Here is a 26643-nt window from a genome sequence, read left to right on the forward strand (position 1 = left end):
ACTAAATACCCCACTTCACATTATAATCAAATATATTAAATGATTTTGCAGTATATAGCTTCAAATTATTCTGCCATTTTTTTCCTTAATTGATTTTTCAACTGTATTAAAAGGACATAATCTGATTAATATTACTGATAAAACCGAGGTGTATTTAACAATTTCTTTGAATTGCAGAGCTCTCAGTCTCCCCAAAGTCCTAATGTGGACAGGCAGGAGCCGTGCACCTCAGTGGAGCTGATGGGAAAAGATCGTGAGCAGCAGTCAGTAGGTCACTGTAGCCGGGAGGTGCAGGTGCCCCCGACTCCCACAGCTAACCACAACCAGGAAGAGGTCGCAGATGAGGACAGATTTGGCAACAGTCGGATGTACCTGTCAGGTTAGAAATGCAAATCTGTACTTCTGCCCTTACTCCGGCCATTTCAAAATGTTTTCTTTTTCTTTTTTTTTTTTTATATCTTGATTGTTAAAGACAGGCAAGCTCAGAAAGAAATATACCAATGTCTTTGCTGTCTCTGTAGAAGTCCTCGAATCATTCATGGCCACCCGAGAAGCTATGCAAGTGCAGCAGAACGTGACAGTCTACGAGTCGTTTGGCACATCCAACCTCCCCAGCAGCATGGAGAGCCCCGTTACCCCGGAGAGAGAGCCGGATCCCAAGCTGCAGTGGGAGCAGCACAGGGAGTGCGATGAAAGCTTGTCTTTTTCTGCAGCCTGCCATCTGCTGGTGTCCCGATGTCTCTTCCTCCTGCTGGGGGTCAGGCCTGCTTGGGCGGAGCCCAGCGAAAGGGAGAACAGTCAGGGTGTGAACACTGGATCAAGGTAGAGTTTGTGTCATGCATTGTGCGTTTGCGTGGTTGCAGTTGTGTTTTTTTTTTTGCACAAACTATCTGCATCTTCTCAATTTCAGGAAATCATCAACAGACTCCTTTTCCGTGGCTGTTAATGGACGGAAACAGGTAAGTCTTGTGCTGTACCAAAATTCCTCTATACGACTCCTCCTTAGTATTAATATACTGTTCTCGTCTTATTTAGTCTGACGAGGCCAAAACCTCCTCTGTATCTCCCAAAAATAAAATGGGTAAGTGCAAAAGGTTTAGTCCTAAATATTTGTTCATTGTTTTAACACAGATTAGAAAAACTGTGAGCGTGTTCTTTTCTGTTGCAATGAATTTAACATGATGACAAAAAGCATTCATAGATATGAAAAATCTCAAATGAGTCTCTTTTGAAGTTTGTCTGCTCAGAGCACAACTTGTTCATGTGTTAAACTGTTATTTTTTTTTTTTTTTTTGCCATTTAATTTTTTTTAATTTTCATAAAAAAAATTAACTTTAATTGAGTTGTTTGAATTAAAAGAAAAGACTAGACAATTACTCTCCTTTTTTGTTTTGGTCTATTCCCTCTAGCCTTACCTCTGTGTTCTTTGGGCATCATGAAGGATGCTTGGGATCGCCTGCGGCAGTGTATCAGCCCGACCACCTCGATGTCCCACTTTGGCAACAACACTTTGCCCATTCTCAACCAGGTCTTTCACTTTATCTGTGGAAGCCTGATCCACTTATCCTCCCCCCCTCCAACACTACCGGGCGGACAGAGCTGTAGTAAGGCAGATCCGAAGGCCATCACTTTCGCCATACTGCAGCAGCAACAGCGGGCAGAGGTATGTTTTTATTAGACATTACAAGCGAACAATTACTTCATGTGCTGCCAGGTAATCTCAGTAGCGCTATAGCACCTCCACTGTTTTGACTCGGTAGTCTGTTGTTTATGTTGGGGATTACTTTCTTTCAAACCAAAGCTCTGCACCATTGAGACACTAATGTCATTTCCTGGACCGGCTTCTTTCTACTGTTGTATTGTGGATCACTAAGAGTGCATATTCAAATCACGACATCCTCTGATTTACACGCATCTTCAGCCGGACCTTTTGCATGTTGCGCTGCTGCACCTACATGAACCAAAATAGCCGAGTGTGCTCAGGGACGCCCGCACAGTCCGTCCACCCGAGAATGGCCACTTTTCACTCGTCGTTGGTTGAAATCGGGCCCATAGTGGTGTTCTGTGAGTAAACCTCAAGGCCTTAACTAACTACAAACTTTGTCTTTGTTATTGATCAGATGCGTCTGGAGGCCCTGTGTCAGATGTCATCCTTCCTGTCCAAGATGGAGGAGAAGAGCAGTGGATCCACAGTGTCTCCTCAGTTTCCTGCGTTGTTGCAGTCTGTGCAGCTCCAGTTCCTCTCTGGATGCTTTGCCCTGGGAACACAAATCATTGGCTCTCAGTCTGGATCTAATTATGAGGCTCAGCATTACATGGTACATTCACTTATCACACTGCCACAATGTTTCTACAGATGTTTATCATAAGTAAAAGAGGAATGAATATTAAATACAATCCAGAAGGAGAAAGGAAAAACACTGGATGTTATTCTAATGTTTTTTCCCCATTATTCTCTTATCTCACTTCAGAGTGGCACACATTCAGCTTCTATTGATACACAAAGAGAGCTACAATCTGCAGCCCATACCTTCTACCAGCAGGTGGTGCGTGTCCTCAAACAGAGGGTTCTGCTGGAAAGAGAACATCAAGGTATGTTTATTGTTGCGTTTCACATCTTATTATCGCACTGTGCTTTCTTTCGAGCAGCATTGTTGTACTCCCCACTGGTTGTTTTGTGCTGCAGTTTTTTTATTTTAGATATTTTGTCTGACATGCTCAGGTTCCTGCCAACCCCTTCTACTCGCCACAATGTTTGCACTGAATTTCTGTTACCAACCAGTGGATCTGGTTCTGATCATCAAATGTGGGATCCTGGAGATTCTTTCCATGTTGACCAACAATAGCTGTGCACTGATGAACCAGGGCTGGTTTGCAGCCTCAACGTCTGGATCCATGCTGCTCGGTGGGGCCGTCAGACTGGCTTGTGCCCGCCTGCTTCAGATACTGACTGTAGCTGCAAGGTGAGGATGAAGAGACTGTAAACAGTTACGAATGAAGTGTGTAAGACTTTTACCACTGTTGTTGTTTCATAATAAATTGTCCTGTGCTCTCAGCACCTGTGAGGATTTGCTGCCTATGGATGTATCCCACTCTCTAATGGAAGTGATGTGTGAGCAGCTCCAAACCATCCTGTATACTTACCACCAACAGCAGATAGCAGAGAGAGGAACAGCAGAGAGAACAGATCTGGACTCCAACAGCAAGAGCACGAATCCAGTTGGTGTGGCAAATTTAGATATAATACACTTTTTCTTTTACAAAGTCTTTTCAATGCAATATTACTAAAAAGCACAATGAAGCTTATTGTTTTAAAGCCATGGAATTTAATATCCCCTTCTGAGTATGTTCTTCCTTGTGTTTTGTTGTTTTAGGAGTCGAAAACAGCAAAGTGGTTGAAACTCAGCTTGCAGATTTCTTGGTGTTTCTGAGGCGTGTACTTTCATTAAGAGTAATGAAAAGACTTTCTATTTTTGTCAAATGGATCGATCCACTCATGGCCATTATTTCACACAAGTGCTCTTCAGGTAAGACAATTAAAAACAAAACAAAACAAAAATCTCAAAAACAGTATTGCTATTGCTTACAACGGAGAACACTTTTACTTGTGTTTCTTTGAATTCATGCCACCACCTTCTTCTTTGTAGGACCTCCACGCTTCCACAACCTCCGCACTAAGCTTTTGGCCTTCCATGTTTTAGAAAGACTGTTACCTGCGTGTTCGGAGCCAACTCAGATTGAACAGGTACGATGAAAAGTGTAAATGCAACATTGTAGGGCTGCAACTAACTATTATTTTCAGTATCGATTAATCTGTTGATTATTTTCTTGATTAATCGATTAGTTGTTTGGTCGTTAGTTTGGCAATCAGTTGTTAAATTTCAGAAAATGATTTAAAATGTTAAAGAGTGTTTCTCAGCCTAAGATTTATTGTTTTTTCCTGACCAACAGTCCACAACCAAAAGATTTTCTGTTAAATATCATGGATGACTAAAAGGAACTAGAAAACATTCACAACTAAGAAGCTGGAATCTAATCTCTTTTGCAATTTTTTCATTAAAAAATTACTCAAATCAATTAAATTGATCAATTAATCAAGAAGACAGGGATACAGTCCTCATGAAAATTACAGTTTGGCATGAAGTGTGAGTTTGAAATGTTAAGAGTGATTATCCACTAATTTTCCTTTTTTTCCTTTCATTTTTCTCAGATTGTTAAACAACTCTTTCAGCTGTTGTCTGTTTATATGTGGGAAGAACCACTAGCTGAGAGGAACCATGAAGGCACGGCTGAGAAAGACACAGGGGTAACACAATATTCTTATTAATACATTAATAATATTATGTACTGCCTTAGTAATGCTCCTGTACTTTAAAGACTAATGCACCTCTTACTATACACATGTTCTGAACTATATACTATATAATGGTGTTATAGAAGTAGTGTAATTGTTCTTTCACTTCCACAGCACGTCTTGGCTAATGAGCTGTACAGGTCGTTACTCACATTTTAGCCTTTGATCTGCTGCCTAGAAAACTGCTCACCTTGCAGCTGGATCAGCATTAGTCAGCAAAGAAAATTGGATCACCTGATATGGATGAAATTTAGGGAAATTATTCTCCTTTCCCATGTATCTATAATTTTAATTTGCAGTAATTGTAAGTGAAGGTTGCTTCCATGTATTGTACCTGCAAGATATAAATGAGCCTCAGGTTTGTGTTCAAAACATTAGATCATATTTCACATTTCCAAACTAACGACTAACCATCAGCCTCTTAACAATATCAGAATGGAAAAAGGTTGTTTTTTATGACTGTTTGAAAATAGCACAGGAATGCAGTAATTGAAGCAGAAATGCTGTGTTTATGCAGAAGTGAAATGCAGGCCTGGCAGTAATGGAAGTGAAAACAGCGGGGCTACTTGAGGAACAGATGGGCCTGTTCTCCATGATGGGGGGTTGGATGAAAAGTGGGAGAGGACAGAAAAATACAAACAAATTTAATTAATGTCAAACTACTACACCAAGAATGCTACATGAATATGAACTATAAAAAACAGTACTGTATAATATTATAATTATCATTTGGAAAGTGACTTTCTAATCACGGATCATTTATTTACAGCTGAAATTTCAGTCATTTACTGAACGTTTTCAGGAACACGTTCCAGTCTCTTGCAGTTTTGTACATTCAGGATTTGTACAATTTAGCAGCATTTTAAGGAAAGATTTGCCTTATTGTATCGAGTGAAGCTGTTATTTCACTTCATGTAAATATTTTTTTATCTCTACATTTTCCCACTGCTGTTTCACTTTGCACTGTCTGGTGCTTAAATATGTATCCAACACGTTGTTTTGCAGAATCCTGGCAGCTACGATGAATGTATTCCCATTGGAGATTTTTCCTTTGATCCACACAAACTGATCTGCTGTTCTCTGGAGAGTGGGAACATCCTGTCTCATGGTTCAGGAGGGAAAGGCTACGGCTTGGCAACCACTTCCATTACCTCTGGTTGTTTCATATGGAAGGTAAGTACTTAGTATCCGCTTTACATAGAGAAAAAAAAGAACCACGCTTTCTTTATTGTTTACCTACTCACTTTTATCACTCTTCTCTCTGCAGTTCTACATTACTAAGGAGAACAGAGGCAACGAGGGGACGTGTGTCGGTGTTTCACGCTGGCCGGTTAGAGATCACAACCACCATACCACCACGGACATGTGGCTGTATCGTGCCTATAGTGGCAACCTGTACCACGGAGGGGAACTGGTCCGCACACTTCCCTCCTTCACGCAGGGTGACACCATCACCTGCATCCTGGACATGGAGGCTCACACTGTATCATTTGCTAAGAATGACAAGGTTTGACCAAACATTCTCAGTGGTCCAGATTCAAGGGTTTTACACCGACTTCACTTGTGTGTTCTTTTTTTAATCTTGTTCTATGTTTTTTTTCTTTCAGGAGCCAAAGTTGGCTTTTGAAGGTGTGGTGGCCTCTGAGCTGTACCCTTGTGTCTTGTTCTACAGCAGTAATCCTGGAGAGAAGGTATCTGATCTACTGCGCACTCATAGAGCAAGTGGCTTCCGCTGCCTCTAGATAGAAATGCCTCATCAATGCGCAATGGGTTTTCTTGGCTAAAACTGAAAATTCGCTGAAACTTCCCATACTGTAAATATATCTCAAGAATATTTTGCTGTGCAACACATTTTTAAATCTGTATTCCTCCCAGGTGGCCCTGCGTGACCTCCAGATGAGAGGCATGCCCAGTAATCTACTTCCTGGGGAGCCTCTCTGCAGCCCTCGCACCACTGTGCTGCTGGAGTCAACAGTGCAGCTCCTCCGTAGGCTCCATCAGTGTGACCAGTGGTCCCCACACATTAACCGGCACATCCACACCCACCTGGAGCTCATTGGTCCGCTGCTGAGAGAGGATGACTCCGGAAGCTTTAATCCAGGTCAAACACACACTTAGACAGAGGTCACAGTAGAATTTTTTTTGTCTGCTCTTTTACACAGAAACCTGCCTTCAATTTTCAAGTAAGATTATGAACTTTCAGCAATCATGAGAAACAGAATTGCAATATCAATCATTAGTTTCTGACATTTTTGAAGCCAGAAGAAAACATTTGCAAGCACTTGTGTTGTCAAGAAATGTTAAAAAAAATAAAAAAATGTAAACATGTATTCTTATTCTTATTTACGGGCAATTTTGCAATAGAATTAAAGAGATCACAGGAAAACATTTAAATAAAGATGCAGCAAAGATCATGGGCCAGATTTTTGTAAATTGTAACTCCTGGTCTGCAGTATTTTTAAATCAACATTAAAGGCAACCAGTAAATATATTGAATGCGTCCTTATAAAGCACATTTCCTTTTGATTCTTGCTGTCTTACATTGTCTTATAGGCCTCAATCCCACCCACACTGAGAAGGTGGAGAATGATAGAGACAAGGGCCTCGCCGGTGATGACACAAGGGAATTGCTGACACATCGTCGGTCAATGTCGGAGGCCAAACTGGCATCTCTTTGCACTGAAGTGTGGCCGGTACTGGCTCTGATTGGAGGGGTGGACAGCGGTCTGCGGGCTGGAGGTGTCTGCCTGCACAAGCCCAGTGGACGCATGGCCATTCTGCTCGGGGTCCTGAAAGAAGGAAGCTCTTTGGCCAAGCTTCAGTGGGAGGAGGCAGACCTCACTGTCAGGTATCAGAAAAACATATTCTTATACATGATACATGATAAAATATCTTTTCATATGTTTCTTAAATGATGATTCTCATTGACTTCCATTAAACGATTCTTATATTTTTCTTGTCTTGGTCCTTTCAGCATGTGTATGACTCTAATTCCTTTTCTGTTAGTGTTTCTTTTTCATTCTCTCTGTAATTTGTCTAACATTTTACTTTATTTTCATCATTTACCCCCCTGATCTTACTTTCTTCTTGCTTCCTCCTCTTCATTCTTAAATCCATTAATCCCTGTTGAATCCGTCCTGGTGTCACTCCATGCTGTATCTGTGGGTTCTTCCCATCCTTCCCAATAACTAAGCTCCATGAATTCTTGGTCACCCAGCGACACTCCGATCGCCTCACTGGAGCCCTGCGACACATCCTGCTGTGATGTCTCTCGCCTCGGAGGCCTCAAACCGACAGTGTTGTTAGATCTGATTTATTTGATGGGGCTGCTGGAGGAGCAGGGGTGGCTGGGGGCTCTTCCACCCGCCAGAAGAAAATACTCTGAGGAGAACATGAAAGAGGGGGAGACAGAGGGCCATCTGGAAGAGGACATATCTGATGATGTAATGTGGCTGACAGAAGATGAAAGGAAAAAGTTAAAGGAGCCGAAGGTTGAGACGGACCCGTTTTCATCGTCGTCAACCAAAGATGCCACAAAGAATGCTGACCCTCAGGAGTCAACCTCTGTAGCTCAGCCCCAAACCACCAAAATGGATATCTTTGCACATGAACTGAGAGCAGTCAGGGTCTCATACCTTCTCATCGGAGGTTTGAAATCCCTCACTGTCATTTTTAGCTGCGAGAAGCTATCAGATTTGCTCCTAGTGCCTAAACATGAGCCTCCCAACCCCACAACGAGTCCCCTCTCCAACCCAAACCCCGACCAGGCCAAGGCCAGCAGTAAACAATGGGATGAAAGTGCTGAGCTGAGGTCTGTGCTGCAGTATGTGGTGCAGAGCATGGTGAAGTGGGCAGTCAGGCCCTGTCCCATCAAACAGAGTGTGTCTCTGGCTGATTTGGAAAGAGCTCAAGTCATGATATACGGAGGAGCCCTCAACAGACTGCAGGAGGACAAAGAACGCAAAGGTATCCTGATGTTTATATTCACTAGACTGAAAATGATTTGTGATTTTAGTTTGTTATTGCAGAGCTGCAAAAGCAAAATCCACATTCCATGAATATTTAAACATTATGCATTATTTAAAGGCCTGAGATGGCATGTAAAAACACCTATTATTACAGCGTTAAGAAGAAAACTATTATAATATGGTAATTATCACAATTCAGACTTGATTTATGCCTATTAGTCTTGGGCTTTCATCTGGACTAGTTGTATTGACAGACTTGAAACTTAACCTGTCATTTGTCTCTACTAACTTTTATATTATAACAAGAAATGAGCGTCATCTCACCTTCATCTCCACCTTTTCCTTCCAGAATCAGGCCACCACTCGTCCTCTCAGCCCATTTCCAAGTCCTCCAGCTCTGTGTCCTTGTACAGTGCAGGTTCAGAAGGCACTGCCATCTTTGGCCAATCAAACCGAGCCTCTGCCTCATCCTCTAATACCGACCTGGCGACCTCTCTGCCAACACACCTGCAGGCAGACGGCCTTGATAATTTCAACCCTTTCCTCCCTATCAGCCTCCTCCAGTAAGTATAGAATAGGATGCTCATTAATAATATTAATTTGATTTCACTTTTGGTTGAGGAATTTACACAAAATTGTCCATTATATCCTCAGAAGCATATTAAATGGACACAAGCACAATAATTAGAGTCACTTCTCATGTTGTTACTGATTGCTATAGACCTGTATCTTTTGGCAGCAGCAGCTATTCTGAAGTCCAGGGAATGGGTGAGTTAGGTTGTACTGTATATATAAAATAAAAAGGAGTGAGAGATTCTGCCTGCACTGTCTTTAACCTAGGCTGCAGCTCTGCCTGCTTGTTCTTCTCCTAACCCAACCAGCTCACCGTAGTGTCAGCGGTATTTCTGCTTTCAAGAAGCAAACAAACAAACAAACAAACATCTTCAGCACCATGTAATAAAGCTGAAAACATAATCAAAGAAACCTCCAGGGAGTTGAATTTATATTTTGTGAAGAAGTAACAAGCTCTTCACCAAAGACTCAGCCACAGTAGCTGTGAGTTGATGCCACAACAACAAATAATGGTCTTTATAATAATTGATAGAGCTGATATATGAGGAGAAATGCCAGGTTTACTGTGGTTTTTTTCAGCAATCTTAAAGCGATAAAGCAGGGTAAACAAAGCTCACCTTCTGCCTTCAGATATTTAAACGTGTCAAATATCTGGTCAGGATTTAAACCTGGCAGTCCTGCACTGCTACCACTATGTTATTACTGTATATACTGTATCTTCACTTCCTCCAGGCACATGGTGCTAACTCGGTTCCCTACGCTTACGGGCCTGGTTAGCACTTCCCCCGTGTTGCACCCTTGCTTCAGCCTGGCCAGCTCTGCTTCTTGTGATGCCTTCACAGAGCAGCAGACTAGCTTCATGGAACCTGGTCCCTGCAGCACACAGGCCAGGAGCAGTCTGGGTAAGAACAAGCGCTGAGACGTTAACGGGGGAAAAGCTGTTCCTGTTAAACAGCATACTGTGTGTTTCAGTCTTTTCACTCCTGCTGGCCAGTTCGGCTTTAACAACCTTTTTCCCTATGCTGGCGTTATGCTGAAACTTTCTATTTATTGTAATTTAAAAGTGAATTATTTCTGTCCTGCATTGGAGAGGGAACTGTCTGTCTTTTGCACGTTCTTCAGGTTTCAGCGGATCTGCTGCTCAAAACAGCATGTGTTTTGCTCTGCTATTGGATAAATATCGAAACTTATCAAATGCTTGCATGCACTCACATGCTTGAATGGCACCTTTTTTTTCCCATTGTCAATTATGTTGGTTTTCACCATTTTCAGAAAGTGCATCAGACTAGAGGTCTTCTATCTGTTTTGTATCGTAGGATACAGTAGGATTAACAGGCTAGCTGATTTGTAAGTTTAAACTGGATAAAAAGCTAAAAAAAAAGAAGAAGCTTTTCATAGTCTGTGAACTATTTAAAGGGAGCATAAATAGTAAAAATACAACAAAATGTGACATTATATTTAGCTGCTGAATTCCATTAACAGTACACATTTCAAAATGGAGCTGTGGGCTTGTTTTTGTTTTCTGTTTTTTGTGTACTTTTCCTTTTCTCCTCAACCACCAGAACGGACACAAATGTTTGTCACCAGTCGGTTGCTAGAAATGGGATTCACTATGAGACATATCTACTGGGCCATGGAGGCAGCAGGTACTGCTTCGTGTAGTGTCTTGATGCCACTACATTTTTGCTTCATGTGCTTTATATTTTTTTAAACATCTGTCCTTCACTGTGTGTTGCAACCTTCCTGTAGGATATGGAGTAAGAAAGGTATAGTTTTTGTATGGAAAAATTCATACCATAGTGTAATAACAATTCCATTAGTTTTAGGATTTATATGAGGCTGTTCATTAGGGCGGACATCAACTGAGACTTCTTGATTGTAGTTTTTTTGAACATGTTTTTCTGCCCTAAATTAGTCCTAGAGCTATAACATTTTCTGGATGGCTTTCAGATCCTCCCCACCTCTCATGGGAAAACTTCTACACAGATTCCTACAACAGTACATTTTCAAATTGTTTCTTTGCCACGTAGAATTTCACAGAAGATTTGAAGGCCACAATCTCACCGCATGCTAAAAGTGAACCAGTTCAGAATATTTTGGACACGTATGGCATTAAAAATATATCCGTCATGACCGTGTAAACAAATTAAGAGTATATGAATATTTTCACATTTACACATTGCACAAATACACCATGGCATGTTTTTTGCACAACTTTTTTTAAATAAACATTTTAGGCCCGTCCTCACTTACTTATTTCACACTTGTCACACACTGGATTTGTCAGAACAGATGTTCAACTCTGACCTCAGATTACACGCCGTAGCATCTGGTGGTGATGTCTGACATAAATTAGCAATGCAACATTCCATGATCCATGTTTTCTTTTTGAACTCTGACAGTTCAACTTCCCTGTGGTCCCTCCCAGATGTAGCAGGTGACTTGGACTCTCAGACCATCGAGGTGTTGGCCAGCTGGATGCTCGAGCATCCTCTGACTGAGGAGCAGCAGGCGGTTGAGTCACAGAGACGAGAGGGTGCTCCTGACACGCCGTCCCCAGATGGGCCAGAGACAGTGCAATGTCCTGAGCGCCAAACCAGTCAAACCAATGAGAGGTAGGGGATTTCAGGAACATATACGACTTGTATTTTGCAGTTTCTTTAGGCTTTTTTGCATTGATATTGATAAAAAAAATACAGTCAAAATACTGTTATTTTGTTTACAGCTTGTTGCCAGGGCTTGACTGGATAGAGAGGGAGAACTTCTTGGATGTCCATCTCACGAGGAACAGACCTCCTCCTGCACGACGGCGACGCTCAGGCCCGACTCAGAGGACCTCCTTCAGGCGGGCAGGTCAGAGTGACACAGTACAACAGAACTCTATTCAAAGCTTAATTGTTGGTAAAAGTAAACCATGAGAGTAAATAATTTTACTGTGCATTTTCATCTGAAACAAATGTCATCTTTTCAGACTTGCCATCACCCAACCCGCTCCCTCAGCTGTACCAGCAGCACACAGCAGTCAGCGATTGGCCGGAGCTGGTGGAGTTTCATCCCTACTCTGCTGAGGAGTCCGAGCTGGGCTACATGGATGACCCATACCATGAAGAAACCTACGAGGACCTGCTCACCCCTTCATTCTTCAGCTTGGAGAGAGACACACTCCAGATAGTGGAGGTGACACAGACACATACTGTCATCACTGAACATCTAATATTAGTTACTTAGAATAAATATTATGACAATTCCATTATCTTTCTTCCAGGCTGGAGAAGAACACAGTCAGATGGTGAAATGTGAGCTGTGCAACACGCTCACCCTGCAGTTTAACAATCACATAAAGCGGCGACACCCAGGCTGTGGGCAGAGTGCTGCACGTAAGGGCTACGACAGCACCGGGGCGTACGTGGATGTCTGGTTCAAAGGGGAGTGTGGCTCCAACTTCCCCTTCTACCTTCTCTGTAGCTCCTGTAGGGACATGTATCTGGCTGCAAACATGAGCGACCCAAGCTCCAAATATGAAAGGTACAGCAGATATATGCATGTGGGGAAATGATGGAGCCATGCAACATACTGCACATAGTTCGTGTAGGAGAAGAACTGTCTCACAAATCTATTATTCATCTTTGTTGTGTCCTGCTTTGCTTTAGGATTAAAGGTCTGACATCTGATTTGATTGGCCAAATGGACAGCACTTCTGACGGTACGGAAAGTTACTTCCACTCTAAACTGGAGTACATCAGAATCTTTTTGATGATTTCACAATGAGTTTTATGATATGAATGGGGCTTCTGTTTGCTCAGATGACTGGGAAATGAGCCACCAAGACGAGTATGACACAGACAAATTGACCGGACTGGAGGATTTTGGGCTCCTGCTGAGACCATTGGGGCTGACTGAGAAGAAGCTGGTACCAGACCCCATCAATTTCACTGAGCCAGATCCACTGGGAGCCCTGGTTTACAGCTCAGCCTGTCCTACTAGAGCAGCTCCCAAAGGTATTATTTTTTTAAACTAGTTCTATCATAGAAAGAACGAATCATGTTATTTGCTGAATGCATCATAGTAACTTTGAGTTCAAGATATTTGTAGTTAAAACAGAATTCCAGAAGATCAAATAAATAAAAAAATAGTATTTTTCAACATTTGCACAAACTGCAGACATAAAATATTGTCTTGTAAGGGCCGAGGTAGATTCAGGTACAGGGCAAACCCTTAACGGAGCAGTGTGTAGGATTTAGTGGCATCTATTTGTGAGGTTGTGGATTTCAACCAGCTGAACACCCCTCGCCTAACCCTCCCCTTCCAAGCATGTAGGAGAATCTATGGTGGCCACAAAAAACACAAACTCTAGAGTCACGGTTTGGTTTGTCCCTTCTGGGCTACTGTAGAAAAACATGGCAACGTTCCACAAAAGAGGTCAGGCTCCCTATATAAATACAAAGTGCTCTTACTAAGGTAATGTAAAGACAATTCTTAGTTTCAGGTGATTATACTCTACAAAATTATTATGAATGTTATATTCCCCTAAATCCTGCTCACTAAACAGGTAAATATGAGGGTTAAATACATTTCTGAACAATTATCAAACATTTTGAAGACACAGATTTTTCTGTAAATGCACACTTGTGAAAAATACATTTCTGGCCACATACAGAGAACGAAGTCCCAATTTCTCAGAAACTAACTGTCGTCTTGTTCACGTCTCAAGTGAATGATTCTGTAACTTTTCCTCTGGTGATAATTTAGCACACTTGTAGCAGACACCCACATTCCCTCTGTGCTTGTTGGCAGCAGGAGTATCGAACCCTAGTTACACTTCCTGCAACATAGTGACTCAACACTCATTCATCATAGCCGGGACATCTGGAGCACATACACAGTACTCCCAGTTTGTCTTTTTAGATCCGGGCTTCTTGACATTTTTGGACGCCCACGCCAGATAAGTGTGCTGTGGGTTTCATGTACCGTTTAAAAACAATTTGTCCTATAATTAATGATGTGTATTTACCTCGCCAGGGAATGCCCTTGTTGATCAGAAGACCTCTCTGAGCCTTGGACAGCAGGCAGTGTCACTGAAGGACTCTCACGACAGACTAAAAGCTTTAAGAAGAGTCACATCCACAGCGCAGATTCTTCTAGCTTACAGCATGGTGATGAGAGCACTGTCTCAGACTGCCTCGAGGTACGTATGACCAGAATATCACCTCGTGCAGATGTATATATATCATTTTCCCCCCAAGTGGTTTCAAGAGTCCTTCTCTGTCGTCCTCTCCAGTGCATCAGTGTGCAGCCACTCCAACGGCCTGGAGTCCTTGGGTCTGGCAGATATCCGTATTCTGGTGCGTTTGATGACTCTGGCGGCGGGGGGCAGAGCTCACACCTGTGCGGACAGTCGGTCGGGTGTGACGGGGCTGGCGGCAGAGCGCAACAACTCCACCTGCCTCAGCTTTCTGACATCAGCCATCGGCAGCGTGGTGTCTCACAGCCCTGCTGCGTACAGACAGCTTGTGGAGATTTGCACCCAGGTCAGTATTCTTTGGTTGGTCAAGGCTCTAATTATAAATAATCATCTTTTTTACCAGAATCTTTCAGTCTTGGTAATTAATAAACTGGGGTTGTTGTCCATCCCTGCCAATTCTAAATAATTACATCAACATCAACGGGAATAAAGAATTATCGAAGCTTCAGTCATGGTTGGAGACCAGATTTGAATATTTGAATATCTTTCTAATTTTCCTTCCTTCAGGATCTGATGGCGGCAGCCACAGGAGTGAACATTGTCGCCATCAGTGACCCACAGCAGAGAGGTTGTCTGAGCACCAGTCTTACCGTTGCTACCCAGGGAGCCCAGCAGCTGAGGGACTACAACGACCAGACGCCCCCAACGTTCCTGGTCACACAAAGTCTGGTGTCCCTGCTCACTGAAAAGAGCGTTCACTGCTACAGCCCAGAAAAAGCTGAGCACGAGGCTGCTGGTGAGCGAGTGTGTTGCACTTAATTAGTTGTTATGTGTAATCATTTATTACAGTGTTATTCATAGTAAGTCTCCTCTGCGTATGTGTCCGTTTGACCTAGAAGCAGGAAGCCAAGGGGTGTCCTCTTCGTCTTTGCCCCCTTCCCCTCTACCACACCTGAGTGCCCGAGTGGGCCCTCTGGAGCTGGCAAATGCGTTGGCAGCATGCGTCCTGTCTGCCCGGCTGACCAGTAAACACCGCCAGTGGGCGGCACAACAGCTGGTGCAGGCCTTGGCGACCACAGGGAGGGACAGTCCTAATCGGCCCCAAACATACAGCGACCTCGCTGGTGACCTGCGCAAATGTCCTCTCAAGAGACTGGAAGGACATTACAACAAGGTATATACAAAATATATATACGTATCCTGCTCGTTTCCTTTTTTTGTTATGTTTTGCGGCAAAGGTTGAAGCTGGGCTTTCCATTACCTACGATATGTAAACACAGTGCCCGAGCCTATTTTGTCCAAACAAGATAGTATTAAGTGTGAGAGTACAGAGAGTTTGAATCAGAGCTGTAACCATAACTGTGCACTGACGCAAGTAGACACGGATGATATTTAGCCATCAGTTCGGCTCTGTTCAGGTGGCCAGCTGTTCCTGGAGCAGCGAGCAGAGTTTGCTGGCTACTTGCTCTCAGGACAAGGTGGTGCAACTATGGAGCATGAGCCAGAACACCGTGGAGTTACAGACCACCTTCTCCTGTATTACCAGGTAATGCTCGGTTTGTTTTGTTTACAAATGGCTTTACAGTATCATGTTTATTTTTTAAAGGATATCTGTTCATCTAACTACCAAAACCCTAATATTACGAATAGATGAGAATGACGTAACAAACGTGAATTAAAAAAAATAAATCTGACATACAGTATAGGTGTGAACTCTATTTTCTTTTTCCTGTCACTTTGCAGTAAGACGGATAGATCAAGCAGTGAGAGGGCTGGCAGGTGTAATCACATGTCTCCTGTATACTGGAGTACAGGAGGAAACTTTTTAGCTGCCCCCGAGAACAAACACATCAACATCATGAACATCAGAGGTAAGTTTATTGTCCTGTATTACTAGTCTTGTCTTGTTACAGCTGTTCCAGGTCACATATTACCCCCTTTTTCTGGTGTTCAGAGGATGAAACGGTTCATAAGATGCCTAATAATTAGAGCAGCAGCTGCTACACTGTTGATCTGTTTCTGTCACTGTTCAGGCTCTCTCTGTCATGTGGAGGGCCAGAGTTCTCGGGTCACAGCTCTCTGCTGGGCTCAGACCTTCAGCTTGTGGGTACTTGACCAGCCAGCAGCCTGCAAAAACAGACCTGCCGAGAGCCTGCTGGTGGGACGGCTGGACGGCTCCCTCTGCTGGCTGCAGGTCACAATGCAGGAAATAGACCTGCTCGTGAAGAGCACCGAGCTCACCCACTGCCAAAGGAAAGAGGGTGAGGAGAGCTACACATGCAAATACATGACATTTTTCTCTTCACACAAATTACCAGATAAAAATTCAGATTTATTTTTTTGGCAGGTCTTTTTGTGTAATCACAGATGCAAACATCATATTAAGAAAGTAATACACAGAGGATTTAAAACGTAAAGTTTGTAGCGAGGACATAAATAACATTCCTCACTTAATGTTACATAGTATATAAAGTCTGTTATAAGTTATGTATAAATGTACAAGTCTGGGCTGAAAGCATTTTAAGGTTTCGTAAACCTTGTAGAATCACAAGAATATTCTTGGTATCCGTCTTATTAGCTAAGTTTTAGCAAAAAAAAAAAAAAAAAAAAAAGTTTACATATTTACTTAAACGAGTCGTACCCTCTGATCTTTTCTAGCCCCCCAGTGCGTCGCCTGGCACAGTGAGGACAAGCCGTTTGCAGTGGGCTATCCCAGCGGGAAGGTCCTTTTGGCCACAACTGAGACGTATGAGAATGCGCAGCCTGTCGTTCTGTCTCTCTTCCAGGTTTGGCCAAACAATTGAATGTACTTTACTCAGTTGAATCTGGATATTATGACATAGAATTGTTGTATAACTGCGCAATGATCTGTCACACACCACATGGTAATATTCTTTACTGACGACTCCCCTCTGCTTCCCCTCACTCTACAGGACAGTGTGAATTCCCTGAAATGGGACCCCACAGGACACTTGCTGCTCAGCTTGGGGAGGTCAGAGGTGGTGAAGATATTGGGACGCTCCGGGGGCACCTGGGTGACCCTCCACACTCTCTTCCACACCGGCACTGTTAACATCGCTGAATGGTGCCCGCTCGCTGGCAGAGCGCCCGATCCCAGACTCATGATGGCTGTGTGAGTTTGATTATTCTCTTTTTTATTGTTTCTCTGAATATTCAGACTCTTTTTTTTTTTTTAATTAAATTCTTTATTCACGTGTGCTGTCGATCCTTACTTTGTTCTTCATGTTTATATAGAGGCTGTCAGAATGGCTCTGTGTATGTCTGGACACTACCACAAGGGGGCAGTGTTGTATCTTTGCCCAACATACTGAACAGCCCTCTGAGCCAGGATAAAAGCAGCGGGGTCAAGGTCAGTTCGGATCTGCTGCCGGAGCCTTGCTGATATTTATATCCCCAAACTTTGCTTCAACAAAATCCTTGTTGTTATCAGGAATGTAGACGTCAGTAATTCATAAAACTGATTTCAGGTGAAAACATCTGTTTCCTTTTTTTCCTCATTTTACAGCAGGATAGTGCAAAGTGTGCATTTATACTTCATGGCCACATCACAGCTGTGAAGTCCCTTTCGTTTTGCTCCAGTGGACTGGCTCTGGTTTCTGGAGGGATCGGAGGGCTGCTCAACATCTGGTCCCTGCAGGTCAGAGAATAGCTTATATAATATAATAACAGTATAGATAGTATATATAAAAACACATTTTCCCACAAATGGTGCCATCAAACACTTTTGTCACTTGTGACAAAGATATGTAATGAAGGCAGGATATTTTACAGATTCTTTTTAATAATTATAGATAACTATATATATATATATATATATATATATATATATATATATATATATAAAAAAATACCACAATTTCTAAATTACCCCAAACATCATTTCTGCATTATGTTCCGAGATATTCTGATAGCAAATGATCCTTAACATAAATGTGTCTCATATCAGGCATTTTTAATCCTTCTGCTTCTCTGCTTCTTCCAGGATGGCTCAGTGTTACAGACTGTTACAGGTTTGGGTTCAGTTGTCAGCACTACCTGGATACCAAACTTGGGCGTAGCTGCCTGCTTTGGAAGGTCGAAGGTAATTCTGAACACTCAGCCTGATTTTCTATTAAACCTTATCGCAGTATTGTTCTCTGCTGTTGTTCCTTTCTATGGCTTTTCTTTTTTCTTGCTCGTGTCATGTGACGGTGCTGCTTTGGTAAACTGTTCTGTCATTTCCTAGGATGTTCTGTTGATCTGCTGCACCCCTGACTGGATCAGTCAGAACCACGTGCTCGCTTCCTGCCGTATGGTCCTCAGAAGCCAAAACATCTTGGGTCTAAATCGAGCACCTTGCTTGGCCGTCTTCCTGGAGAGGCTGCCCTTGTTGTTGCAGGAGCAGTACTGCTACGAGCGGGTCATTACTCAAACTACCTTTTTAAAGTTGTTTTGTTGCCCTCAGCTGAGACGTGATTCGTGAATGTCCTCTCTTGATGCAGACCCACGTGGCAGCCGGGGACCAGCTCGTCCACAGTGCCTTCCTGCAGAGTCTGTCTTCCTTGACTGTCGGCTTGTCCTTAGAGAAACATCTGTGCTGTTACCCCCGCCCCCCACACCACATCAGTCCGGACGCTCACTGCTGCCCGTCGGAGTGGAGCTGGCTCGTCACGTATGCCACTACTGTCCGCAGTGCTGAGGCGATTGCCAGCGGCACAGCCTTCCCTGAATCCTTCATTGTTTCAGAGTTTCAGGAGGTGCAGGACACTGAAATCACCAAGGCACTGGTGAGTGGGGAGTCTCCTCTTTGTGCTACTGTTGCTGTGATATTACAGGACTCTGAAGTGACTGAAATATACACAAGTTCCTCCAGTGTTGTCATCTTGCAACTTGTCTTCTAGGACAATAGTAAGTGGAGTTTCAGGATGGATGAACAGCTGATGTCATGGGCCACCAGCAGACCGGAGGTAATAGCTTAACGATCTCCTTTTTTAAGGCAGTAACCTGATTTCAGGGTGCTAAATAGGCTGCAACGTCCGTTTACTCACTTTGTCTCTCAGGACTGGCAACAAGGTGGAAGGAGTGAGGTGTACGTGTGGGGGAACGGACGTTACGGACAGCTGGCTGGGATGGGAAACAACCTCATGATGCCGACACTGGCCCCCTCTCTGTTACAGACACAACAGGTAGCCCGTTGTCCAATCGGGTCGCACACTTTGCTCTTCACTGATCTGCTGTTTTCTAACGTTTCCTTCCCTTTCTGGGGGTGTTTCTGATTGCCATTCAGGTTGTGTGCGGTCAGAACTGCACCTTCCTGCTCCAGTCCAATGGGACCGTACTGGCTGTAGGAGAAGGACAATATGGCAGACTGGGCCAGGGGAATTCTGATGATCTCTATGTGCCCACGATCATCTCTGCTTTTCAAGGTACTATATTCACACAGGGCCAGGTCTGAACTGGTCTGCTTTTGGATGCTGTGACGAGGTTTTCCTGGTATAAAACAATGTTTTTGTCCGCAACAGAGAGGAAGTACAACTGTTGTCACGACAGTACTTTGATTTGTTCTTCTGTTTAGGCGTAATTGTTCATTTCTCCTCATTCCTATCTTTCTAAGTTGATCTTAACTGACTCTTATCTGTGGGCAGGGTATGTGGTGACACAGCTGGTGACATCCTGCGGGTCAGATGGACACTCGATGGCCCTGACTGAGACTGGGGAGGTGTTCAGTTGGGGAGATGGAGATTTCGGGAAACTGGGCCACGGCAACAGTGAAAGACAGAGGAGACCCAAACAGATAGAAGCTTTACAAGGAGAGGAGGTCATCCAGGTCGAGACAAACTCAGCACTCTGAATAGTTTACTGTTTTTGTGGTGTGATGTTGTCAAAGTTATATTTTACAGATAATGATCAATGTATTCAGTTTTACATAAAGGCTTTCCATAGGAATGCTCTTTGACATTTTTTCTTCCATATATATATATATATATATATATATATATATATATATATATATATATATATATAAAAACAGCAGATTGTCTAGACAACAGTCTGTACATTTTGCAGTCTTTTGCAATGTTTTAAAAATCAAACGCTATACATAAAGATACTGGCGTGTTCGACACATTAATTGAGCACCGTTTTGATAATACTTCGCTGTGTCTTCTCAGCTTGCTTGTGGCTTTCGGCACTCTGCTGTGGTCACAGCAGATGGGAAACTGTTCACCTACGGCAGTGGTGAATCTGGCCGTCTGGGTCAAAGGTCAACATCCAACAAGATGCTGCCTGAAAGGGTGGCGGCACTAGAGGGATATCATGTTGGACAGGTAACAAATGGACAGTATTTACGTTAAACTCAGATGATAAAGTCGTCTCCACACTGCAATAAGTAAACCAAAAATAACTGAAGCTCCTTTACATTTCTCAGGTGTCCTGTGGTCTCAACCACACTTTGGTGCTTTCTCTTGATGGCATGGTTGTGTGGGCATTTGGAGACGGGGATTATGGCAAACTGGGGACAGGTTCGTCCACAGCCAAATATTACCCTCAGGTACGATGACACCAACACATTCAGTAAGGAATCCTCAAAAGACAAAACAGAATTGGTTCATGTTACTGTGCATTTGATTGCTTCCCTGGAGAAAAGGATGGGGAATACCGTTACCTCATGTATAACCAGTGCTTTACTTTTATTTCTTTTACATTATTTTTGTGGAGTCATCATATTCAGAGCTGGTTCTCAATTTGGTTGTTCCTATTTTTAGAAAGTGGAGCAGCTTTGCAACAAAGGAATTAAGAAGGTCAGCTGTGGAACTCAGTTCTCTGTGGCCTTGGCCTATGATGGACATGTTTACACCTTCGGACAAGGTACCTTCTATTTGTCAAAGTCGATTGTGTATCATGGAAATTATGGTTGATATACTTCTCTGGACTGAAGAATTTTTCAAAGAGTAAATGCAGATAACCTGAAACTGACATCTTCCAGTGTTTCTTACTTATTTCATAGCTGAGATGTATACGTTATTGGCTCATCCAAAACATTTGACTCCTAAAGAATCAACAAACATTTAGTATACATCTAAAGTGTTTGAAATAGTTTGGACTGCATGTATTGGTGTCCACTACAGCCACCATGTTATGTTTTTGTTACAATAAGGAGTCCTTTAAAAACTATAAACTAATTGGTATTGTGGGTTTTATGGATGGAAGCTGCTGTGCGTTCTGATAACATGCAAAATGTGTGAACCGTACACCAATTCAGCTTCCTTCTGTTTGTTCTTCAGAGCGTCTCATCGGCCTGCCGGACTCCATGCTGAAGAATAAATCCTGCCCCCAGGTGGTGCCGTCCCTGGAGGGGCTGTTTATTGAAGACATTGCTGTTGGCTGTGAACATGTCCTCGCCCTGTCCTCCACGGGAGACGTCTATGCCTGGGGCTGCAACAGCGAGGGACAGGTAACCAGCATCAGAGGAAGACACGTAGATATGACGTTTTCTTGCATTGTGTATCAGAGGCACTCGTAAGACTGCGTTGTTGTATATCATGTGTTTGTTCCAGCTCGGCCTCGGACACTCAAACCCAGTGAAGGAGCCGACGCTCATAACAGCCCTCCAAGGGAAAAACATCAGACAGGTCTCTGCCGGCCGCTGCCACAGTTCAGCGTGGACCACCCCCTCTACCTCGATGAAAACCTCAGGTACACACAAACAGCCCTGCAGTACCTGCACACACAGCAATACTCTTTGATCCATGAAAGGGAATAAACCCGGGACTCCATATGTTACCTTCATCTGCAGGTGGCTCTGGAAGTTTCCAGCTCGGTCTTCCCCAGTCAGTCCCTCCCCAGTACAACACTCTGAAAGACTGCAGCCCTGATGTCCTCAGCATGCGCCTCCGGGTCCTCTACCACTTCTCTGATCACATGTACAAATCCTGGAGGCTGCTCAATCTGGACGCCAAGAATTCGGTATCTTCATTTCTATTTCTGCCCTTTTTTTTAATATGTTTAAAGAGAAAACAAATAATATCAATTCCTGCTAATAATACTGCACCTGATACTTCTTAAAGTCTTGTCTAAGTTTGAGATGCCATCGTTCACGTCCTCCTATTTTTCTTCTGCCCAGGTGTCCACTTCACGCTACAGTTCAGGGACGACAGCAATCATCCGGGGCGAGCTCAGAGGCCTTCTATCTCCCAAGGTCAACACTCTGCCGCTTGTGCGCTCAATCAGCCGGACAATGACACAAGGCAAAACCTACGGGCCACAGATCACTGTGAAACGGATTTCCACAAGGTAAGAATGAGCGCGATATTCAGTCAGACAGGAGGACGCGTTTCCAACTGGCCTTCGTTGTTTTGCATCAGTTACTGTAGTGTGTGTGTGTGTGTGTGCGCGTGTCCATCAAAACGGTGATGTCTCCTCCCACAGAGGACGGTCGAGCAAGCCCATCTTTGTGCAGATCGCAAAGCAGGTGGTGAGCCTGAATCCTCTTGAGCTGCGGCTGCCTTCGCGAGCCTGGAAGGTGAAGCTGGTTGGAGAAGGAGCGGACGATGCCGGAGGAGTGTTTGACGACACCATCACCGAGATGTGCCAGGTGGGATGAAAACCACGCAGAGTGTCAGAAGGTCACTAATAATGCAGAATGTACACGAACAAACTCTGCTTTATGTAAACTGATAATGTGTTTGCACCAGGAGCTGCAGTCTGGTGTGGTGGATCTTCTGATTCATACTCCCAACAGCTTTGCAGATGTGGGCAGCAACACTGACAGGTGCACATGTATTTTAGTCTTTTAAAAAGTACAGCAGAACATCTTAATTGTCAAAAACAATGTTCACCGCTGACATTGGCTGCTCACCCTCACAGGTTCTTGCTGAATCCAGCGGCACACTCAGAGGATCACATGGTGCAGTTTCGCTTCCTGGGTATCCTCATGGCGGTGGCCATCCGCACCAAGAAACCTCTGGACTTGCATCTGGCTCCTTGGGTGTGGAAACAACTCTGCTCGATGCCGCTGGGAGGTCCTGACCTGGAGGAGGTAGACCTGCTCACCTACCGCACCCTTCAAGGCATCCTCCACCTAGAAAACAGTGGCATCACAGAGGAGAACTTCCACGTGGTAAGATTCTGGGTCAACTCGGAGAGTTGCAGTATTGATTAATATTAATATTCCTTTAAACTCATGACTTAGTTTCTGTCGTATCTCCCTGTGAAGATGATCCCGCTGGATTCATTCATGGCCCACAGTGCAGATGGACGGCTGGTGCCTGTGGTTCCTGGAGGTCAAAACTTCTCCCTAAACTTTACCAACCGGACTGAATATGTGGAGAGAGCTCTGGATTACAGACTGCATGAGATGGATTCACAGGTTTGTTGGGGATTCAGGTGTATTTCACAAGTCAATTAATCATTAAGTATTCACACTGCTAGACTAATTACTGCTTTATATATATATATATATATATGCAATACTGACTTTATATAGAAAAAGAGAAAATGCAGACAAGCAGAACTGAAATGGAAAAAAAGGACAACCTGGTGTTGTCATTTCAATTAATGAACAAACTAATGGTCACCTCTCAAAAATCATTTATAGAGGCCAAGTCCTTCAAATGCTCCAGCATCATCACGGCAAACTGTCATAACCCCAAATATATTTGAAAAACCATTGAATGTATTATTTAAGACAACCTGTAGTGTTCTGCAAGACTCCATCAAAATATGCTGCCGCTAGAACATATCAATCACAAACACAAAATCTACAACTGTTTTTATGCAGATGATACACAAGTTTATGTTATTCTTTTAAGTCCCTTTATATTGGAAGGTACTGAAGCTTATTTATCTCTCAATAGAAAATGTAATGTGTTAGTCCTCTGTGATAGTTAGTTTGTCTCTGGAAAGATAAGCAGTATTTATTACTCTTCTAAAGGCCAAACGAGTAATCAGAAAAAATAATCAACAGATTAATCGGTAGTGAAGGTACGAAAAACCTCAAATATCTTAAACCCGAAGAAAATAAAGCAACCCCTTAAGGCATGAACAAATAAATTCAAACACACCTGGTCACTATTATAGTGTGCACAGATTAAGTGTGGAGTTCCCTCTACTGTACTGACATGTGAAACCCTGCCTCCATTTCAAAAACCCAGTCTGCCCACCAGTTTCCATTAGTGCTCACCAGTCAGCCTGTTTGTAGTCGTCGTTGTCTCATCCTCTGAAGTATCAAAGCTGAGCGTGTTCTGTTATGTCCAGGTGGCAGCAGTCAGAGAGGGCATGTCCACCATCATCCCCGTGCCCCTCCTCTCCCTGCTGACAGCGCAGCAGCTGGAGCAGCTGGTCTGTGGCCTGCCAGAGGTCTCGGTTGAGATGCTGAAGAAGCTGGTGCGTTACCGTGACATCACGGAGAGCCACCAGTTCATTGGCTGGTTTTGGCAGAGCTTGGAGGAGTTCACCAATGAGGAGCGGGTGCTTTTCCTGCGTTTCGTCTCTGGCCGGTCCAGGCTGCCTTCCAACCCAGCCGACATCACGCAGAAGTTCCAAATCATCAAGGTGGACAGGGTAAGGTCAAGGTCAAATCCACAGTTACATAAATCATTTGTGTAATAATAAATGATACAAAAAAATAAAACAAATTCTCTGCTGCTTACCTGTAGCCCATCAACGGCCTCCCTACTGCGCAGACCTGCTTCTTCCTGCTGCGCCTGCCCCCGTACACGAGCCAAGCCATCCTGGCCGAGCGTCTGCGTTACTCCATCCACAACTGCCCCTCCATCGACATGGACAACTACATGCTGACCCACAACACCGACCCGGCAGACAGCTCCGACACCGAGGACTGAAGACCAGAGCTGCAGACAACAGGGTGATGAATGTATCTTCTCCGATGCCATGCACATTATGCACTGAACACAGATTTTTATTCGCCAAACTTGTATGGTAGCGTACTGTTTATATGTTGGTTGATTTAAAGATATGTGTAGTTTTGATTTTCCAACTGTGCAAGGTGTTGTAATTATTGCAGTGCTCACTCTGAATCAAAACGACGACAGGGAAAATAATACGATTTTTAAAAATATAGGTGAACAAGCCACAATAAAGGAGTAAATGTGCCTGTTTGTTTGAAAATACTGTATGTAATAATTTAATGATCTATCCCACATACTGTAGGCAGTATTATTGTAAAATAAAGAGTGTTTAAATAAGGACTTTTGTGTGTCGTATTTGAAATCTCTATATCCAAATGTTTATTTATCCATCCATCCATTACCTATACTCACTTTATCCTGAACTGGGTCACAGCTGCACCACTGGAACGCCGATGTTTTCATGTCAAATTGTCTCAATACACAAATATGAATTAAGAAAAAAAAATGATGAAGTGAAAAAAAAGTATCAAGACCTACTATAGTATGACTTTTTTCAAATTCTTTGAATGAAATACTATACTGTGACTTTTTGGGATATTTTGGACAACATACTATACTATGACTTTTCGGACGACGTGCTATAGTTTGACTGTTTTTTGCTATTGTTTACAACATGCAGTGCTGCAGTGGTTAGCACTGTCGCCCCAGAGTGCAAAGGTTCTGAGTTCAGTCCCGGGGCTGGGCGTCTTTATGTGGAGTTTGCATGTTCTCCCTGTGCCTGCTTGAGTTCTCTCCCTGAACTCCAGCTTCCTCCTCCCCCATTCAAAAACATGCATCTCAGGTTTATTGGTGATTTGGACTTTTTTCACATTTTGGACGACATGACTTTTGGACCTATGACTTTTTTTTCGTCATACTACACAGTCCTTCAAAAAGTGGGAAAAAAAAGTCATAATATAGGATGTCGTCCAAAATGTGAAAAAAAAGTCATACGATTGATTTGATCTGCGGTGGCCTGGCCAAACGAGAATACAACCTCGCAATTGCAAATGTTTCTGTATCTTAATTGGTATGTGACATCATATTATATTGTGTTTACCAGAAATTAAAAAGAAGAGAAAAGTGAAGAGATGTGAACTGTTCCAATTTAAACAGAAAACTGTTCACGTCGGACTCCATATTTCATAGTAAAAACTTTAGAAAATAGGCTTTTTAACATTTCCATTTAGCACTAACATCCACTTGAAAAGGGAAACAACACAGACAGCAACAACTTCTCTATTTTACAAAAAGAGATCTTAATTCAATTCCTCTGAGTCTAATGTTGTCCTGAGTCAGCACAGCTGGTGTGTCTGCAATTTGTCTGTGCTACTGAGAGGTACGTCTGCTGTGACCTTATTACCCATCTGTTTCCCTGTGTGCTGCGTGGCCAGGAAGGCAGAATTCAGCTTGCAGTCAGCAGCCCTGCAGCTGAGAGGGGGAGGGGGGGCAGGGGGAGGGGTTTTCATGAGAAGCCTCGCCAGGTATAAATATAAAACTCATCTATCAGCCGAACAGGTACACAAATTTGGAAAGGCCAAGGCAGAAAAAAAATTATGTCGGGAATTTGTTTCAAATTTTTGGTGCAGCTTCATTAGAGTCTCCTGGATATTTCTGCTGTGACGAAGGTGTGAATTTTGTATTAAATCCAATTTGCAA

At 43.2% G+C, this 26643-nt stretch overlaps 1 protein-coding gene across 7 annotated transcripts in view; it reads left to right on the forward strand.

Moving 5' to 3' along the window:
- The window catches only part of LOC138210905 (probable E3 ubiquitin-protein ligase HERC1), a 39114-nt gene extending 13830 nt beyond the window's left edge, over nucleotides 1-25284 (forward strand). Inside the window, exons 23-80 of one of the 7 annotated variants that reach the window (XM_069170350.1) lie at nucleotides 178-379; nucleotides 522-822; nucleotides 911-959; nucleotides 1036-1081; nucleotides 1410-1663; nucleotides 2121-2318; nucleotides 2472-2592; nucleotides 2723-2963; nucleotides 3057-3223; nucleotides 3375-3527; nucleotides 3648-3745; nucleotides 4211-4306; nucleotides 5360-5527; nucleotides 5622-5861; nucleotides 5962-6045; nucleotides 6230-6455; nucleotides 6908-7202; nucleotides 7548-8320; nucleotides 8672-8885; nucleotides 9065-9090; nucleotides 10458-10541; nucleotides 11324-11510; nucleotides 11621-11748; nucleotides 11867-12072; nucleotides 12161-12420; nucleotides 12546-12598; nucleotides 12699-12893; nucleotides 13915-14080; nucleotides 14174-14423; nucleotides 14645-14873; nucleotides 14974-15251; nucleotides 15496-15623; nucleotides 15821-15948; nucleotides 16111-16338; nucleotides 16736-16863; nucleotides 17011-17210; nucleotides 17333-17447; nucleotides 17604-17735; nucleotides 18081-18179; nucleotides 18324-18497; nucleotides 18580-18864; nucleotides 18979-19044; nucleotides 19138-19263; nucleotides 19365-19503; nucleotides 19723-19904; nucleotides 20248-20403; nucleotides 20505-20627; nucleotides 20842-20944; nucleotides 21361-21530; nucleotides 21634-21772; nucleotides 21873-22042; nucleotides 22200-22369; nucleotides 22505-22670; nucleotides 22771-22847; nucleotides 22943-23195; nucleotides 23292-23444; nucleotides 24332-24637; nucleotides 24733-25284. In XM_069170350.1, the coding sequence (XP_069026451.1) occupies nucleotides 178-379; nucleotides 522-822; nucleotides 911-959; nucleotides 1036-1081; nucleotides 1410-1663; nucleotides 2121-2318; nucleotides 2472-2592; nucleotides 2723-2963; nucleotides 3057-3223; nucleotides 3375-3527; nucleotides 3648-3745; nucleotides 4211-4306; nucleotides 5360-5527; nucleotides 5622-5861; nucleotides 5962-6045; nucleotides 6230-6455; nucleotides 6908-7202; nucleotides 7548-8320; nucleotides 8672-8885; nucleotides 9065-9090; nucleotides 10458-10541; nucleotides 11324-11510; nucleotides 11621-11748; nucleotides 11867-12072; nucleotides 12161-12420; nucleotides 12546-12598; nucleotides 12699-12893; nucleotides 13915-14080; nucleotides 14174-14423; nucleotides 14645-14873; nucleotides 14974-15251; nucleotides 15496-15623; nucleotides 15821-15948; nucleotides 16111-16338; nucleotides 16736-16863; nucleotides 17011-17210; nucleotides 17333-17447; nucleotides 17604-17735; nucleotides 18081-18179; nucleotides 18324-18497; nucleotides 18580-18864; nucleotides 18979-19044; nucleotides 19138-19263; nucleotides 19365-19503; nucleotides 19723-19904; nucleotides 20248-20403; nucleotides 20505-20627; nucleotides 20842-20944; nucleotides 21361-21530; nucleotides 21634-21772; nucleotides 21873-22042; nucleotides 22200-22369; nucleotides 22505-22670; nucleotides 22771-22847; nucleotides 22943-23195; nucleotides 23292-23444; nucleotides 24332-24637; nucleotides 24733-24918 (10290 nt within the window). In that variant the 3' untranslated portion in view covers nucleotides 24919-25284. Of the gene's footprint in view, nucleotides 1-177; nucleotides 380-521; nucleotides 823-910; nucleotides 960-1035; nucleotides 1082-1409; nucleotides 1664-2120; nucleotides 2319-2471; nucleotides 2593-2722; nucleotides 2964-3056; nucleotides 3224-3374; nucleotides 3528-3647; nucleotides 3746-4210; nucleotides 4307-5359; nucleotides 5528-5621; nucleotides 5862-5961; nucleotides 6046-6229; nucleotides 6456-6907; nucleotides 7203-7547; nucleotides 8321-8671; nucleotides 8886-9064; nucleotides 9091-9627; nucleotides 9798-10457; nucleotides 10542-11323; nucleotides 11511-11620; nucleotides 11749-11866; nucleotides 12073-12160; nucleotides 12421-12545; nucleotides 12599-12698; nucleotides 12894-13914; nucleotides 14081-14173; nucleotides 14424-14644; nucleotides 14874-14973; nucleotides 15252-15495; nucleotides 15624-15820; nucleotides 15949-16110; nucleotides 16339-16735; nucleotides 16864-17010; nucleotides 17211-17332; nucleotides 17448-17603; nucleotides 17736-18080; nucleotides 18180-18323; nucleotides 18498-18579; nucleotides 18865-18978; nucleotides 19045-19137; nucleotides 19264-19364; nucleotides 19504-19722; nucleotides 19905-20247; nucleotides 20404-20504; nucleotides 20628-20841; nucleotides 20945-21360; nucleotides 21531-21633; nucleotides 21773-21872; nucleotides 22043-22199; nucleotides 22370-22504; nucleotides 22671-22770; nucleotides 22848-22942; nucleotides 23196-23291; nucleotides 23445-24331; nucleotides 24638-24732 lie in introns of all 7 variants that reach the window. The other 6 variants (XM_069170289.1, XM_069170298.1, XM_069170309.1 and 3 more) reach the window with 6 other exon arrangements.
- The last annotated feature ends 1359 nt before the right edge of the window (nucleotides 25285-26643 follow it).

The sequence above is a fragment of the Embiotoca jacksoni genome, unplaced genomic scaffold, assembly GCF_022577435.1.
Source record: "Embiotoca jacksoni isolate LCO1_2020_lvr unplaced genomic scaffold, fEmbJac1.0.p SCAF_10, whole genome shotgun sequence".
Classification (NCBI taxonomy): Eukaryota; Metazoa; Chordata; class Actinopteri; family Embiotocidae; genus Embiotoca; species Embiotoca jacksoni.